Source organism: Lutra lutra, chromosome 4 (genome assembly GCF_902655055.1).
Source record: "Lutra lutra chromosome 4, mLutLut1.2, whole genome shotgun sequence".
NCBI lineage: Eukaryota > Metazoa > Chordata > Mammalia > Carnivora > Mustelidae > Lutra > Lutra lutra.
The window spans coordinates 154,050,013-154,068,435 of NC_062281.1; the positions used below are offsets into that span (position 1 = coordinate 154,050,013).

Sequence of the window (18,423 nt, forward strand, 5' to 3'; positions counted from 1 at the left end):
GGGGGCGGGGCTGAGAGCCGGGCCGGGCTGCGCAGGGCGGGACCTGTGGGCGGGGAGGGTCGAAGAGCCGGGAGTCGGGATAGGCGCGCGCCCCGGGGGCTGGGCTGAGGGCCGGGATGGGCTGCGCGGGGCGGGGTCGGCGGGTGGGGTGGAGCGAAAAGCTCAAGCAGAGAGGTGCGCGCTCCCGGGGACTCCTAGGAGGCCGGGAGTGGGGGGCGGAACTAGGGGCAGGGGCGCGCTTTTCCGGGAGGAGTGGAAGGGAGATCCGGATTCCGGACAGTCCGCGCGCTTGGAGCTAACGGGAGGCGCAGGCGAGCGGGGTGGCGGGGCGGCCGGGCGGCGGGGCGGCGGGGCGAGTTGGGCCCGCGCTGGGATAGGTGGGAGCCTGGCTGGACCGGACCGACGGAGCGGGGAGCTGGTGGAGAGGGTTGTGAGGAGGCGGACGGCGGGAGGGCGCTGAGTGGCGGCTCGAGAGGGGACAGGGAGGGGTGAACTCTGACGCAGATCTGTTCTCTCCCTCAGTCCTAGAGACATCAGTGCCAGTCCACGAACTTTTTTGAGCCCCGAAATAATGGTTTCATTCCTAAAAGGGAAAAACAATTGCAGATTGGAATGAAAAAGTCTACCAAACTGTAACCTTTAAACTGCTACGTAACCCATATATAATGATTTATAGTTAATATAGGATGTGGGTTCATTTAATGTATTTTATGTAATTTGGGGTGGGGCGTCCAGTACCCTGAGTGCTTAGGACCCTCGGAGGTCTTGAAATGAATGTCTTTGGTCACTGACACCACCTCCTCGCCTCTGTCCCAAACCCATCTCGGTCCAAAGCCATTCATTACACAGTATATGTAGTGATATACCAAGCTGTAGGTCCGGGGCCTGGGAGACAGAGGGTGGCCGTTTTCTAATTTACATAAAAGCTCCCAGTCAGTCATGTGGAGAGTACCAAGTCAGGGATAAAGTGAACTGTGGACTTGACCCCTCGAGGTTTTCAGAAAGGACCAGGAAGGGCATGTGACCTGGAGATGAAAGGGTAGCTCAGTGGCTCTGGGACAGGGATGTCCAGGGTCAGGGACCTTGAAAAGTGACAAGGAGGGCACCCCAGAGTGCACCCCCTTTAGTAATCTAGGCCCTGAGGGAATATGTGTGTACTGATTTAGAGTTAAGTTATCCCAGGTTGGGGGGGGTTGGTTAGAGTGTAGCACAAGCCTGCACCTTGGAGTTGTGGAAGCAGCATTCTCTGTGGGTTTCTCTGGGGCTGGTTTGCCTCTTTCTCGTTAACCATAAACAAGGAACCTTAAAGAGAACTCAACTTCTGCCATTAAATAATGAACACCCAACACAGGAAATAGGAAGGATACTGATGGATATAGGAGGTACGAAATGAGTTTTATGTTAAAGTACATGTTGACTTCCCTCAGACAATTTAGATGCTAAGACTGTGAGGCAAGGAAAGAACGGAACATTTTGACATTCTTTTCCTTATTCTTACACTTGACATCAGTGCTTGATATTTTTCCCTAAAATATAACTTAACTGAAAGCAAGTTCTCTCCCTAAGTCTCCAACCCTCACAGTTTCACCCCCAAATATATTAGCACAGGGTTTTTCCACCTCTGTATCCACATTTTGGGCTAAGTAATTGTTTGTTGTGGGGGCCTGTCTTGTGCATGGGGGTATTTAGAAGCCTCCGGAAATGCCCACTAAATGCCAGGAGCATCACACACCTCCCCTCCAAGTTGTAACAGCCAAACTGTCTTTCAAAATTGTTACATTTTCTTCTGGGACAAAATCACCCCCAGTCCTCTTGAAAACCACAGGATAGAACCCATTGTCTTCAACTTGGCTTCTAAGATTCTTCATTATCTGTTCTCAGTCTGTCTTTCCTAGAACTTGATCCAGTCTAAAAGAACCAATGCAGGGATCCTTTCTTTAGTTTCCTCCATAAATTATCATGTACTCTTCTTGGATACTTTTAGGCATGGAAAAGACTTAAAATTTTTATTTTGCTAGTAAGTTCTTTTATCTTTGATGTCTTCCTGCTTAAAGTTTGTTGAGTTCAGTTCTCCCACTTGGAGTTGTAAAAGAAAAATTCTAGTCCTTTTTCTATTTTGAACATTTGTGATATTAATTACATTTCTCTCTGATCTCTTTTGAAATATTTCAGCCAATTCTTTCAACTTTCTCCATGTGATAACTTATAGATCGTCTTGAACTTTTTGTTTTCCTCTGACAATATTAAACCTGACAGTGTCCTACTTAATATATACTACCCAGAATTGATGTAGTATCTAGATGTAGATCACACTATTAGCACATAGCATTATAATATTAGTTATATGTTTGTCCATCTTTCTTCACTTTGATCTTGAAGGCAAGAACCAAGTTTTAGTCGCCATTATAATCTTAGGTTGTAGTCATCTTTGCATAACTAGCAAGCACAGTGCCTGGTCCTTAGTTGGTATCAAAAAAATATTTTTAAAGATTTTATGTATTTTTTTAAAGATTTTATTTATTTATTTGACAGAGAGATAGAGAATACAAGTAAGCAGAGAGGCAGTTGGAGGGAGGAGGGGAAGCAGGCTCCCTGCTGAGCAAGGAGCCCGAAGTGGGGCCTGATCCCAGGACCCTGAGACCATGACCCAAGCCAAAGGCAGAGGCTTAACCCACTGACCCACCCAGGTGCCCCAAAGATTTTATGTATTTGTTTGAGAGGGGGAGAGAGCACAAGCAGGGGGAGCAACAGAGGGAAAGGGAGAAGCATACTCCCTGCTGAGCATGGGGCTTGATCCCAGGGCCCGGGGATCATGACCTGAGCCATAGGCAGATGCTTAACTGACTGAGCCACCCAGGTGCCCTGGTATCTAAATATTCTGATGCATGTAGTTCCTCCTTAACTCTGTTAATATAATCAAAGATTGTATTATTTTACTTTTGGGGGCAAATACAGTACACTCTTGCCTTATAGTGTGACTTTGTAATGAACAAAACCTTATGTTTTACACATCTAGATCAAAGGTCAGCCTTTTTACTTTTTCTGTAAAAGGCCAGATAATAAATATTTTAGACTTTATGAGCCTTATAGTCTCTATCAAAGCTCCTGTGTCACTATAACACAAAAGTGTTATAAGTGTTATAAAAGTAGCCATCAACAATGTATAAATGGATGACCATGGCAAAGTTCCAATAAGACTGTTCATGGAGGGGGTGCCTCGGTGGCTCAGATGGGTAAGCATCTGCCTTCGTCTTAGGCCCTGTTCTCCAGGTCCTGGGATCTAGCACACATCGAGCCCTGTATTAGGCCCTACATCGGGCTCTCTGCTCAGTGGGGAGTCTGCTTCTCCCTCTGTCACTTCCCTTGCTTGTGTTCTCCCTCGCTCGCTCTCTCAGATGAATAAATAAAATCTTTAAGAGAAAAAACTATTCGTGGATACTGAAGTATGGATTTCATGTAATTTCATATAACCTTCACATATCACAAAATAATTTTAAAAAGTTTTTTTTTTTTTCAAAGATTTATTTATTTATTTATTTGACAGAGAGAGACAAAGTGAGAGAGGGAACACAAGCAGGGGGAGTGGGAGAGGGAGAAGCAGGCTTCCCGTGGAGCAGGAATCCCAATGCGGGACTTGATCCCAGGACTCTGGGATCATGACCTGGGCCAAAAGCAGACGCTTAACAACTGAGCCACTCAGGCGCCCCAAAAAGCATTTTAAAATAAAAAGCATTCTTAACTCATGGGCCATACAAAAACAGGTGGCAGGCTCAATTTAGCTCATAAGCAGTAGTTTGCCAACCCCAATTAAAATCATTCCTTGTTTGATTGATGTTTTAAGCCTGAGTACAGACCTTTATTGTTACCCTTATTAAATATATTATTCATCATATCCCATCTTTCTAGCCTGCTTAGATCTTTTTGTGTGCCAATTCTGTCATCTGCATATTAGCTGACATCCCAGCTTTGTGTCATCTGCAAAGTTGATAATACTTTTCCTATCTTTAATTAATAAAAATGTTGAATGGCATCAGACAAGAGGTTTTCCACACTTCATTTTGTTCTATTAATCATCATTCTTTGAGCGTAGCCATTCAAAGAGTTATAAATATTTACTTAAAGTACTGCCTGTCACCCAACCTACATTTCTCCATCTGGTCCATATGGAATCTTGAGAAGCTTTGTCTGAAGTTTTGTTGAAATAGTCAGAACATGTCCCTAATTGGTACTAACTCAAACAAGCAAAAAGAAATGTATAGGTTTGGCATAACTTTTGTGAACTAATGTTACTCCTGCTTTCTATTGTACTACTATTCTCTTGTTTACATTTTCAGGGCTATCATTTTAATAATGATATTTTAATAATTTTAGAATTTTGTTAAGAATTAACATTCAAGGGGCGCCTGGGTGGCTCAGTGGGTTAAGCCACTGCCTTCGGCTCAGGTCATGATCTCAGGGTCCTGGGATCGAGTCCCACATCGGGCTCTCTGCTCAGCAAGAAGCCTGCTTCCCTCTCTCTCTCTCTGCCTGCCTCTCCGTCTACTTGTGATCTCTCTCTGTCAAATAAATAAATAAAATCTTAAAAAAAAAAAAAAAGAATTAACATTCAAGTTCATCAATCTGTATTTCTAGGAATTTACCATCTTACTTCAAACTATGTGCTAACAGTGTTCATCTAATACTAGTTCTCTGGTATCAACAGTATTAAATGCAAGAAAAAAAGCCAAGAAAAGAGGCACAAATAGAAAATGTTAGAACGCATGCCTTTTTTCTTGACCAATCTTACCATGGCTTTTAACACTATCATACTAGATTTTTAAATTATAATAAAAATGAACCTTATGCCAATAAATATAAAAATTAAGAAGAAATGGATTTTTTACAAAATATAAATTTCTTTTTTTTTTTAAGATTTTATTTATTTATTTGACAGAGAGTACAAGCAGGGGGAGCGGCATGAAGAGGAAGAAGCAGGCTGCCACTGAGCAAAGAGCCCAACATGGAGCTCGATCCCCGAACCCAGGGATCATGACCCAAGCCAAAGGCAGACACTTAACCAACTGAGCCACCCAGGCACCCCCAAAATATATATTTCAAAATTGACTCAAGGTGATAGGGAAAGCCTGAAAGGAACAGTTGAATTTGAAATAGTAAAAGAATCTACCTGCCAGTAGATTTTAGCAGGCTTACAGGATCAAATAACCTCTGTCTTATACAAATTGCTCCAACAATAGAAAAGGGGGAAGCTCTCTAACTTATTTATGTTGATTATACAACAAGATTACAATCTTGATTATAAAGCCAGATACAGGAGTGCCTTGGTGGCTCTGTCCATTGTGCGTCCAACTCTTGATTTCTGCTCAAGTCATGTTCTCAGGGTTGTGAGATCAAGACCCTACCCCATCGGCCCTGCGCACAGATGAGAGTCTGCTTGTCTCTTTCCCTCTGATTCAACTCCACCCCGCACCCTCTCTCTCTCTCAAGTAAATAAATAAAACCTTAAAAAAAAAAAAACAGTGACTGAATAACAGAAGAAAATTATAAGCCAGTCTCATTTAGAAGTATGCTTGTAAAAATCCTAAATAAAATATTAGCAAACTGAACCCAACTATGGATGAAAATGATAATATACCTTAGCCATGTAGATAGAGTTCATGCTAGGAACTGGGGATACTATAACAATAGAAAATCTTGATATAATTTATCACATTATCAACCTGTACAAAAATCTACATAACCATCTTGGTAGATGTTAGAAGAACATTTGATAAAATTCAGTTTATTTGTGGAAAAATAAAATTTAATGCACAAAAAGAGAAGGAAATCTCTATAACCTGGTTAACAGTGTCTAGCAAAATCTTCAGTGAACCTCACATTTGATGGGGAAATGTTAGAAATATTCCTTGTATGGTAAAGAATAAGACTTTTTAAAAATAATGTTATTTTAAAAAATATCCCATTTATAATAGCAACAGAAACCATAAGACATCTAATAATTAATCTGAAAAACGAGGTGAAAATATGTTTGGGGAAAACTAGAGAATAATTTCAGGACTTAAAAGAAGTCTTAAATAAATGGGGAGATATGAAGAAGATAAATGAATAAATGAAGATCTATGTATTTGAAGACTCATTATCATGATATCCTCTCCAAATTAATTTATAAATGGAATTGAATTACTATCAACATCTCAAAATTTTTTTCCTGAGCTTAAAAATCTTCCTAATAATTAAGGTACAAAGCATAGAATTTTTAAAATTAAGTAGAGGAGTTTATCAGATGTTAAGACTTATTCTATCCTTTTATGTTCAGTCTGTCGTTATATTTACAGTGTGTCTCTTTTTTTTTAAGATTTTATTTATTTATTTGACACATAGAAAAATCACAAGTAGGCAGAGAGGCAGGCAGAGAGAGAGGGGGAAGCAAGCTCTCCGCTGAGCAGAGAACCCAATGCTGGACTCGATCCCAGGACCCTGAGATCATGACCTGAGCCAAAGGCAGAGGCTTAACCCACTGAGCCACCCAGGCACCCTACAGTGTGTCTCTTGAAAGGGGTATCTGTTGGCTTTATTTAAATTCAGTTGATTAAATAGTGTTTAGTTTATTAACGCTTAAGAATAACGTATTTGTGTTTTAAAGTATCTTCTTGCTGTTTATTTTCTGTTTCTCTTTATTCTTCTCCTTTTTGGCCTTTCAGATTTATCAGGTATTTTTATGATATTTCATTTTTTCTTTTCTGTTGGCCTTCCTTTAACTTTTTGTTTTATGGCTTTTAGTGGTGAATTTATTCTGATCCTAGGATTATAACATGTATCCTTAACATCCTAGTCTACTTTGAATTAATATTGTATCACTTAATGTTCAACATAACTTTATAAAAGGACTATACAAAAAGTACAGTCTCATTTATCCTCCTTTTGGCTTTTGTACTATTACTGTATTTATTATTTCTACATCTATTAAATCCCTACCATTCATTTATATATATATTTTTTAAAGATTTTATTTATTTATTTGACAGAGAGAAATCACAAGTAGGTAGAGAGGCAGGCAGAGAGAGAGGAGGAAGCAGGCTCCCTGCTGAGCAGAAAGCCCGATGTGGGGCTCGAACCCAGGACCTGGGATCATGACCTGAGCCGAAGGCAGCGGCTTAACCCACTGAGCCACCCAGGCGCCCCCATTCATTTATATTTTTATTTATTTTTTTTTTTTTTTTTTTTTTTTTTTTTTTTTAAAGATTTTATTTATTTGACAGAGAGAAATCACAAGTAAGCAGAGAGGCAGGCAGAGAGAGAGGAGGAAGCAGGCTCCCTGCTGAGCAGAAAGCACGATGCGGGGCTCGAACCCAGGACCCGGGATCATGACCTGAGCCGAAGGCAGCGGCTCAACCCACTGAGCCACCCAGGTGCCCCTCATTTATATTTTTAAAAGTCTTTTATGTTAGCAAGACCTGTACTATTACTAGTGCTCTTCCTTTCCATATACCCAGGATTCAACCTGGAATCATTTCCCTTCTGCCTATAGAACTTCCTTTAATATTTTTTGTAGCATGTGTTTACTGATAAATACTTTCAGCTTTCGTTTGCCTGAAAATGCCTTTATTTTGCTTTCATTTTCAAAGAATATTTTTGCTGGATGTAGAATTCTAAATTTTTTTTTTTTCTTAAAGATTTTATTTATTTATTAGGGGGGGGGCATGAGAGGGGAGAAGGTCAGAGGGAGAAGCAGACTCTCCACAGAGCCGGGAGCCTGATGTGGGACTTGATCCCAGAACTCCAGGATCATGACCTGAGCTGAAGGCAGTGTCTTAATCAACTGAGCCACCCAGGCATCCCAAGAATTCTAAATTTTGTGTTAGCACTTTAAAGATGTCATTCCACTGTCATTTGGCCTCCATTGTTTCTGATGAGAAGACAATTTTTATTCTTGTTCTCCTAGATGTAATGTGTTTTTTGCTTTGATTAATTTTTAATATTTTTTAATATTTTCTTTAATTTTCAGCAGTTGACTAAGATGTGTCTAATTGGGGTTTTCTTTGTGGCATTTATCCAACTTAGGGTTCAAGAGCTCTTGGATCTTGGGTTTATGTCTTTCATAGATTTTGGAAAATTTTCAGCTATATCTGTTCAGATTTTTCTCCTAAGCTACTCTTTTTCTCTTCTCTTTATGTGTTACATGTATATCTAAATAGTTTGATAGTGTTTCACAGGTATCTGATGCTCTGTTCTGCTACTTTCATTTTTTTCTCTATATTTCATTTTGGATCATTTCTGTTGACCTATGTTTAAGTTCAGTGACCCATTCTTATGTTGAGTCCAGTCTAATGCTAAGTCCATCTAATGAATTTTTTTTTAAGATTCTATTTATTTATTTGACAGAGTTCACAAGTGGGCAGAGAGGCAGGCAGAGAGAGAGGGAGGAACCAGACTCCCTGCCGAGCAGAGAGCCCGATGTGGGGCTCGATCCCAGGACCGTGAGATCATGACCTGAGCTGAAGGCAGAGGCTTTAACCCACTGAGCCACCCAGGCACCCCTAATGAATTCTTTTTTTGAGATACTATACTTTTCAGTTCTGGAATTTTCATTTTGTTCTTTTTTATAGTTTCCATTTCTCTGCTAAAATTCCCTTTCTATTCTCCCATTTTGTCCATCTTTTCACTAAATTATGTAACAGACTCATAGTAGCTGTCTTTGCTAATTCCAATACTTGGGTCATCTATAGATCTGCTGAAGTGATTTTGTACATTGAATGTTGTGTTTAAAAGAATGATAGAACTGGAATATTATGCAGCCATCAAAAAACGAAATCTTGTCATTTGCAACGATGTGGATGGAGCTAGATGCTATTATGCTAAGTGAAATAAGTCAATCAGAAAAAGACAATTGTCATATGATCTCACTGATATGAGGAGTTTGAGAACCAAGACAGAGGATCACAGGGGAAGGGAGGGAAAAATGAAACAAGACAAACCAGAGAGGGAAACAAAGGGAGATTAAGAGACTCAATCTCAGGAAACAAACAGGGTTACTGGAGGGGAGAAGGGTGGGAGGGATAGGGTAGCTTGGTGATAGACATTGGGGAGGGTATGTGCTGTAGTGAGCGCTGTGAATTGTGTAAGGCTGATGAATCACAGGTCTGTACCCCTGAAACAAATAATACATTCTATGTTAAAAAAAAAAAAAAAAAGAAAGAAAAGAAAAAAAGAGTAATAGACACTGAAGTAGGTAATGCCTTTTTCCCAGAGAGAACACAACATTTTCTTTGCCTCACAGCCAGGATAAGGGGCACATCACTTCAGTCCTCCTAGGGATCGGACTTCAGTTTACCTCTGATTGCAGATATTTGGGAGAGAGATCAGTTCCCTCCATCAGGGATTTGAGATCTAAGTAACCAAGATCACATAAATCTTTCTTTGCTTTTCAGTTCATATACCCAGTGTCCTGTGAAGCTCCACTTAGGGCATGGTTTCTTTGATCTTATTAGGGGTTGAGGTGGGTTGGGGCTGTTTAGTAATTTGACTTTACTTAGTTGCACTTTAACTCTGTGACACAGCAATATGGCTAAGTCTCAAAAACATAATGATGAGTGAAAGAAACCAGATGCAAATGAGTGCAAGCTGTATGATTCTATATATATACATTTCAGGCAATATTAATCTGTTTGAAAAAAGGACCGTCCTGCTTTTCGGGAAGGAGCGAGGGAAGTGTTTGGGAGGGGGCGTGCAGATGGCTTCTCAAATGCTGGTAATATTCTGTTTCTTTACCCTGGCTGGTGATTACCTGGGTGTGTTAACTTTGTGAAAAGTTATTGCTCTGTATACTTCTGATTTGTGTTCTCCTCTTTATGTATGTTATAGTTCAGCAAAAAAAAAAAAAAGTGTGCAGGGGGGTGGAGAAACACAAAAAAACAAAGTTAAAAGGGAAAATCAAGCCACAGAGAAGGAGAAGATATTTGCAACACATGTAACAAAGAATTTGTATCCAGAAGGTTTTATTTTTAAAAATTCCTACAAATCAAAAAGAAACAGACAAAATTTTTAGAAAACACCACAGTAGCAAAATGAACAAAGGATGAGGAAAAGCAAATAACAGAAGAAGAGGCCTGAATGGCTCATAATCATATGAAACAGTATTCAACCTCACTAATAATCATGGAAATACAAATTATAACCTTATTGAGATATTATTTCACACCAATGAGATGGGCTAAAGCCAAAACCTCCAATAATACCAAGTTGGTGAAAATATGAGGAAGCAGAAACTCTCAAACACTATAGACATTTTTAAAATAAGATTTTATTTATTTATTTGAGAGAGAGAGATCACAAGTAGGCAGAGAGGCAGGCAGAGAGAGAGGAAGGGAAGCAGGCTCCCTGCTGAGCAGAGAGCCCAATGCGGAACTCAATCTCAGGACCCTGAGATCATGACCTGAGCCGAAGGCAGCGGCTTAACCCACTGAGCCACCCAGGTGCCCTCTCAAACACTATAGATGGTAATGTAAATTGTTAAAATTTCAAGATCAAATTGATCAATTACTGACTTGAAGATATGCTGATTCTAAGTTTCTGCAATTTTACTTCTGTAAAGAAAGGTACTTTTTCTTTTTTTTAGCCCTCCTGATGACATTTTGATTAAGCTCTTATAGGATGCCTTGTCTTAAGAAACAGTGAAATCACACCTGATTAAATATGGTTTTCTTTTTTGCTTTAGCTGCCAATTTTCTGTGATCTGAAATCAATGTTCACCTGCAATAAGTAGATAGCACCACGTAAGAAAGGTACTGTTATCATAAGACTTTCTCCCACATATGCTAAGGGTATATACACAAAGATATACATTTCAAATTTGTTTATAACAGCAAAAAATTGGAAACACCTTAATATTCATCATTACAGAAATGGAGAAATACCTGACAGCAGTTAAAGTGAATAAAGTAGATTTACATGTATCAACATGATAAAAACTTGAAAACGGGCACCTGGGTGGCTCAGTGGGTTAAGCCTCTGCCTTCGACTCGGGTCATGATCCCGGGGTCCTGGGATCGGGCCCCGCATCGGGCTCTCTGCTTGGCAGGGAACCTGCTTCCTCTCCTCTCTTTCTCTGCCTGCCTCTCTGCCTACTTGTGATCTCTGTCTGTCAAATAAATAAAATCTTTAAAAAAAAAAACCAAAAAACTTGAAAGCATAATATTGAATGAAAAAAGCAAATAGTATAAGGATATAAATACTGAGAAATCATCTTTTATTTATTTATTTATTTTTAAAGATTTTATTTATTTATTTGACAGAGATCACAAGTAGGCAGAGAGGCAGGCAGAGACAGAGAGAGGGGGAAGAGGCTCCCCGCTGAGCAGAGAGCCCGATGCGAGACTCCATTCCAGGACCCTGGGATCATGACCTGAGTGGGATCCCAGGACCCTGGGATCATGACCTGAGCTGAAGGCAGAGGCTTTAACCTACTGAGTGACCCAGGACCCCTAAGAAATCATCCACCTTTTAAAAGGACAGTACATGTCGTTTATGGGTACATATATGATAAGAGTATAATAAAATATAGCAAGGAGAGATACTAATCAACTTCAGAATAGCTATTACCGCTGGACAAGGAAGGAAATAAGCAAAAATGTTAACATTTATTAAATCTAGGGAGTGAGTATGTAGTTGCTTAACATATGTGATATTCTCTGTACTTTGTTGATTATTTATTTGAAATAGCTTCATTTTTTAAAATATTAGCCGGAGGGGCACCTGGGTGGCTCAGTGGGTTAAAGCCTCTGCCTTCGGCTCAGATCATGATCCCAGTCTCCTGGGTTCGAGCCCCGCATCAGGGTCTCTGCTCAGTGGGGAGCCAGCTTCCCTCTCTCTATCTGCCTGCCTCTCTGCCTACTTGTGATCTCTGTCTTTCAAATAAATAAATAAAATCTTTAAAAAAAAATAAGCTAAAATATTAGCCGGAGGCTGGGGTATAAAGGGTATTTGGAAGCCTTCTTTTTCCAAACACTCTCTGTCCATTAATTCTTTATAGATACAGCTTTTACAGTCAATTTGCTTCTATATATTTGTCCGTGCCCTGTCACCACCAGATCAAGGAGGAAGGTGAGTAAGATCTGATAGAGTCTTCTCTTGCCTTCTCTGTCTAATCGACCAAGGTCCTTATCTTTTCAGGATATTTTTATTAAGCTCAAAATATTACCATGCAATAGAAATGTCTTTAAATCCATGACCCAAGTGACTAATACAGAATTTAAAAATAAACAAAATTTGTCTTCTCTCTTATTTTACATTTTGCTCCAAAAATAATGATGGTAAGATATTTTTAAACATGTGGATAATATTATTTGCTACTTCAGTTGATAAATGTGTGGATAAACAGTCACATAGTATGCCTGGGTGGCTCAGTTGGTTGAGCCTCTGACTCTTGATTTCACAGTCCTGGGTTCAAACCCCGAGTTGGGCTCTGTGCTCGGTGTAGCGCCTACTTTAAAAAAGAAAAAAAAGTCACAAAAACATGTTTTTATGTTCCAGATTTTTTTAAATTTCAGAAATAGAATGATACAGGGGCGTCTGGGTGGCTCAGTGGGTTAAAGCCTCTGCCTTTGGCTCGGGTCATGGTTTCAGGATCCTGGGATGGAGCCCTGCATCTGGCTCTCTGCTCAGCAGGGAACCTGCTTCCCCCTCTCTCTTTGCCTGCTTGTGATCTCGGTCTGTGAAATAAATAAATAAAGTCTTAAGAAAAAAGAGAAATAGAATGATATAAATAATTTTTAAAAAACTCATCCATTAACCGGGGCGCCTGGGTGGCTCAGTGGGTTAAAGCCTCTGCCTTCGGCTCAGGTCATGATCTCAGGGTCCTGGGATCGAGCCCCGTGTCGGGCTCTCCGTTCAGCAGGGAGCCTGCTTCCCTTCCTCTCTCTCTGTGCCTTCCTCTCTGCCTACTTGTGATCTCTGTCAAATAAATAAATAAAAATCTTTAAAAAAAAAAACAAAAACTTATCCATTAATCATGTTACCTTATCCTTTAACTGTTTCTGTATCATTATTGAGGACTTTTAATTTTAGAATAATGATGTCAGTTAATCATTGTCTTTTTTTTTTTTTAAAGCTTTTATTCATTTATTCAACAGAGAGAAAGAGAGATCACAAGTAGGCAGAGAGAGGGGGAAGCAGGCTCCCCACTGAGTGGAGAGCCGGATGCAGGGCTGGATCCCAGGCACACTGAGATCGTGACCTGAGCCAAACGCAGAGGCTTAACCCACTGAGCCACCCAGGCACCCCAAGTACTCAGTATCTTGTTTTGTGGAGTTGAATAGTGGAAATAATCATTATCTTACAGATTAGTCCTGGGGGAGGTTAGAAGTTTACTTATATAAAAACCATGTTAGAGTCCCTCCCACTTGTTGAATAGCTTGGTTGTTAAGCTGTGTGCTAGGCAACAGGCTTTCTCTTTCCCTTTTCTCAGATGAAGTTCAGAGAATCAAGAATTTGCTTTTGTTATTATTGTTTTATTTGCAGATTAACACCTTAAGATGAGAAAAATTGATCTGTGTTTGAGCTCTGAGGGGACTGAAGTGATTTTAGCTACATCAAGTGATGAAAAACACCCACCTGAAAATATGATTGATGGGTAAGAGTTACTATTTTTTCTTCCTTAAAGTCTTGATATTAGCTCAGTGAACCCCTTCAGTACTGGGACTATGCTTAACAACAACTAGAACTTTTAAATATAGTTTAATAAATGTTTGGTGAAGTACATTACTTGATAGTATCTGCCTTTGCTACCATTCCTGAAACAAACTTAGTTGTGCATATTTAGGCTTTTGATCCTTTTTTTTTTTTTAAGATTTTATTTATTTATTTGACACACAGAGAGAGATGATCCCAAGTAGGCAGAGAGGCAGGCAGAGAAAGAGGGAGGAAGCAAGCTCCCTGCTGAACAGAGAGCCCCATACGGGACTTAATCCCAGGACCCTGAGACCATGACCCAAGCTGAAGGCAGAGGCTTAATCCTCTGAGCCACCCAGGTGCCCGCTTTTGATCCTTTTCTTTATAATTTTTAAACCGACCTTTTATACAAATACTTTTTAAGAAGTAGTTTAACAAGGCAAAACTTTAAACAACTACCTCAATTTAGGGAAGATTACATTATAATATCTGGTTGTGATTTTATTCCAAGTTTTTTAGTAAATAGGAATAAAAACATTATAACTTCTCATTATTGCCTATTTCCTTAGTGGTCTAAGCAATATCTTTGCTGAACTGAAGGCCTGACTTCCTGGTATCTACTTTCATTGTCTGGTTCTCAGCTTGTTGATTTCATTCCAATTTCCTGTCTTTACTGTGCTACAGCTTCTTCAAGGTAGAGATAAATATCATTCTCAGGCTTTTAAATTCCAAGAAAAAGTAGTTAATGGAAAAACTCCTTTTTTTTTTTTTTAAAGATTTTATTTATTTATTTGACAGAGAGAAATCACAAGTAGGCAGAGAGGCAGGCAGAGAGAGAGGAGGAAGCAGGCTCCCTGCTGAGCAGAAGGCCCGATGTGGGGCTCGAACCCAGGACCTGGGATCATGACCTGAGCCAAAGGCAGCGGCTTAACCCACTGAGCCACCCAGGCGCCCCGGAAAAACTCCTTTTTAAATAGTTGTGACTATTTTATTACTCTCTTGATTTCTCTTTCTTGGTATCTCTACAAGGACCAGAGTTTGACTTATAAAATCATGTAATTTTAGAGCTGGAAGGACTTAGAAATTTGTCTTACCTAAACCTTTCATTTTAGAGTTGTGGTGAGAGAGGTCTAAATAGGTCAAGTACTATTTTAACTGCTGAAGGCAGAGCCAGTTACAACACAGATCTTGTGGTATTTTTGTGTTCTATCATGAATTCCATGTATTTGGATAAAATTCTAGCAACATAACCCCTTCCTTTAAGCCTAGTTGTTATCTCCTCTGTGACATCTTTCCCTTTGGCATCATGTAGGATTAATGTACCTTTTCATCAGACTCTAAAAGAATTTAGTGTATGCATCTATTACCTTTTTATCCCTTTATTGTATAATTGCTTATTTAATATTTGTGTCCTCTCTTACCTATGAATTCCTAGAAGTTAGAGATATGACTCACTTATCTTCGACTCTAGAATGTCTTAGAATAGTTGAATGTCTTGTTGAATTAGATCATCAAATATCAGTCAAATTCAATTAATATTGGAAAGTAGCTGAGCATATACACATATACACAAACCTTATATTTATGTATATATATGTATATATGTATTATTTTAATTTGAATAGGGCTTTATAGTTTCACAGATGTTATGTCATGTGACCCTCACCATAAGCTTGGGAAATAGGAGGCAAAATATTTTTATTTATTTATTTATTTATTTTTAAAGATTTTATTTATTTGAGACAGAGATGCAGAGGGAGAAGGAGAAGCAGACTCCCGGATGAATGGGGAGCCTGACTCAGGGCTTGATCCAGGACCCCAAGATCATGACTCAAGCCAAAGGCAGACGCCTAACTGACTGAGCCACCCAGGCACTCCCAAAATATTTTAAAAATGTATTTTCAACCTAATTGTAAAGATGAAGAAAAGGATAATCGGAGATAAAGATGACTGGTTCAAAATTACATAGATAACCAAGTGGTGGAATCAATATTAACCTCATGTCTTCTAAGTCCCAGTTTGGGGTTCTTTGTACTATACTATGATAACTCAAACTCTAGATTAGAATCCAAAACTTAACATCCATTTTTTTGGCCTGTGCCTCTTAATCCTTGGTTTGTTACTTCCTGGAATTCAGGTAATAGCTCTTTATCCCATTCTGCCTCAAGAGTAGAGAAATTAATGTGGAAACTGTGTGATCATATGCAGATATAATGAGATTTACCTTAAGTTGTTTTCAGAAATAGAGATCTTTCTGGGGCGCCTCGGTGGCTCAGTCAGTTAAATATCTGACTCTGACTCAGGTTATGATTGCAGGATCCTGGAATCGAGCCCCATGTTCGCTTGTCCCTCTGTCCCTCCCCCTACTATCTGTGTCTCCCAAATAAATAAGTTTTATTTATTTGTCTCTCTCTGTCTCTCTCCCAAATAAATAAAATCTCTTTTAAAAATTTTTTAAAAAGAAATAGAAATATTTCCAAAGACCAGTCCATATTAATGAATGATTAAGGACATAACCCTTAGTACAGAAAACTATATAGAATAAAAGTAGTTACTGACCTGATAACAGAACACATCAGAGACTTTTTTTTTTTTAATTTAATTTACTTATTCGACAGAGAGAGATCACAAGTAGGCAGAGAGGCAGGCAGAGAGAGAGGAAGGGAAGCAGGCTACCTGCTGAACAGAGAGCACAATGCGGGGCTCAATCCCAGGACCTTGAGATTATGACCCGAGCCGAAGGCAGAGGCTCAACCCACTGAGCCACCCAAGCACCCCCAGAGACTTTTAATGCCTATGCATTTCGAGCAAGTACAATCAGACTTTATATAGTAGGTATTAAAAATTCATCTTTGGGACGCCTGGGTGGCTCAGTTGGTTAAGCAGCTGCCTTCGGCTCAGGTCATGATCCCAGCGTCCTGGGATCGAGTCCCACATCGGGCTCCTTGCTCATCAGGGAGCCTGCTTCTCCCTCTGCCTCTGCCTGCCATTCTGTCTGCCTGTGCTTGCTCTCTCTCCCTCTCTCTCTCTCTGACAAATAAATAAATAAAATTAAAAAAAAAATTATAAAAATTCATCTTTGCTCATAAGTTGGTTTGTCTAAATGGAAGTAACCATGGAATTATTTGAAGAAAACAGTACCATAAAATTGCCCCCATTAGATAGTTCTCAATTTCCACAGAAGTAAGAGTTAAAGTGATTATATATCTACTTGTATTTTAAAGATTTATTTATTTTATTTATTTATTTGACAGAGTTCACAAGTAGGCAGAGAGGCAGGCAGAGAGAGAGGAGGAAGCAGGCTCCCCGCTGAGCAGAGAGCCCGATGTGGGGCTCAATCCCAGGACCCCGAGATCATGACTTGAGCCGAAGGCAGAGGCTTTAACCCCCTGAGCCACCCAGGCACCCCATGTAAAGCTTTATATTTAAATGAAAACTACTGGGGCGCCTGGGAGGCACAATGGGTTAAATATTGGATACTTGATTTTGGCTCAGGTTGTGATCTCAGGGCCATGAGATCAAGCCTTGCGTTGGCTTCCATGCTCAGTGCAGAGTCTGGTTGAAACTCTCCTTCTCCCTGTGCCCCTTTCCGCACCCCAGTACTCTCACACATGCGTGCTCTCTCTAAAATTAATTAATTAATCTTTAAAAGAAAACTACTGTTTTTATGACTTCATTATACCTAACTATGAGAATTCAGTTATATGTCAATAAAATTTTATTAATTAATTTATTTTTTGAATTTCATAACATAGCATACAGTGTTATTTCATAATAACATATAGTGTTATATTAGTTTCAGGTGTAAAATGTAATGATTCAGCAATTCTCTATATTACTCAGTGCTCATCGCAAGTATACTCTTAATCCTCTTCACCTACTTTACCCACCTCCCCACCTACCTCCCCTCTGGCAACTAGCAGTTTGTTCTCTATATGAGTCTGGTTTGTCTTTTTTTTTCATAGTTGTTTTGTTTCTTAAATTCCACATATGAGTGAAATCATATGGTATTTGTCTTTCTCTGACTTATTTCACTTAGTATTATACTCCCTAGCTCCACCCATCTGTTGCAAATGACAAGATTTCATTCTTTTTGATGGCTGAGTATTATTCCACTATACGTACACCACATCTTCTTTATCCATTCATTTGTGGATGGATACTTTGGTTGCTTCCATATCTTGGCTATTGTAAATAATGCTGCAATAAACATGGAGTGCATGTATCTTTTTGAATTTGTGTTTTCATTTTCTTTGGGTAAATACCCAGTGATGGAATTACTGGATCATATGGTGATTCTATTTTTAGGCTTCTAAGCAACCTCTGTACTGTTTTCCACAGTGGCTGTGCCAGTTTGCATTTCCACCAAGAGTGCATGAGTATTCCGTTTTCTCCACATCCTTGCCAGCACCTCTTGTTTCTTGTGTTGTTGATTTTAGCCATCCTGACAGGTGTGAGGTGATTTCTCATTGTGGTTTTGATTTGCACTTCCCTGATGATTACTGATGTTGATCCTGTATCTGTTAGGCCCTTCTGTATGTCTTCTTGGAGAAATGTCTATTCATGTCTTCTGCCCATTTTTAACCGGATTATTTGTGGTTTTTTGCTGTTGAGTTGTGTAAGTTCTTTGTATATTTTGGATATTAACCTCTTTTTTATTTTTTTTTGTTTTAAGATTATTTATTTATTTATTTGACAGAGAGAGAGCGAGCTCACAAATAGGCAGAGCAGCAGACAGAGAGAAAGGGGGAAGCAGGCTCC

At 39.5% G+C, this 18,423-nt stretch overlaps 1 protein-coding gene across 10 annotated transcripts in view; it reads left to right on the top strand.

The window, feature by feature from the left end:
- Window positions 1-18,423, top strand: part of IFT25 (intraflagellar transport 25) — a 34,841-nt gene that overhangs the window by 329 nt on the left and 16,089 nt on the right. For 2 of the 10 annotated variants that reach the window (XM_047726273.1, XM_047726272.1), the window contains exons 1-3: window positions 184-311; window positions 12,026-12,096; window positions 13,513-13,624. In XM_047726273.1, the coding sequence (XP_047582229.1) occupies window positions 13,527-13,624 (98 nt within the window). In that variant the 5' untranslated portion in view covers window positions 184-311; window positions 12,026-12,096; window positions 13,513-13,526. The other 8 variants (XM_047726265.1, XM_047726268.1, XM_047726266.1 and 5 more) reach the window with 8 other exon arrangements.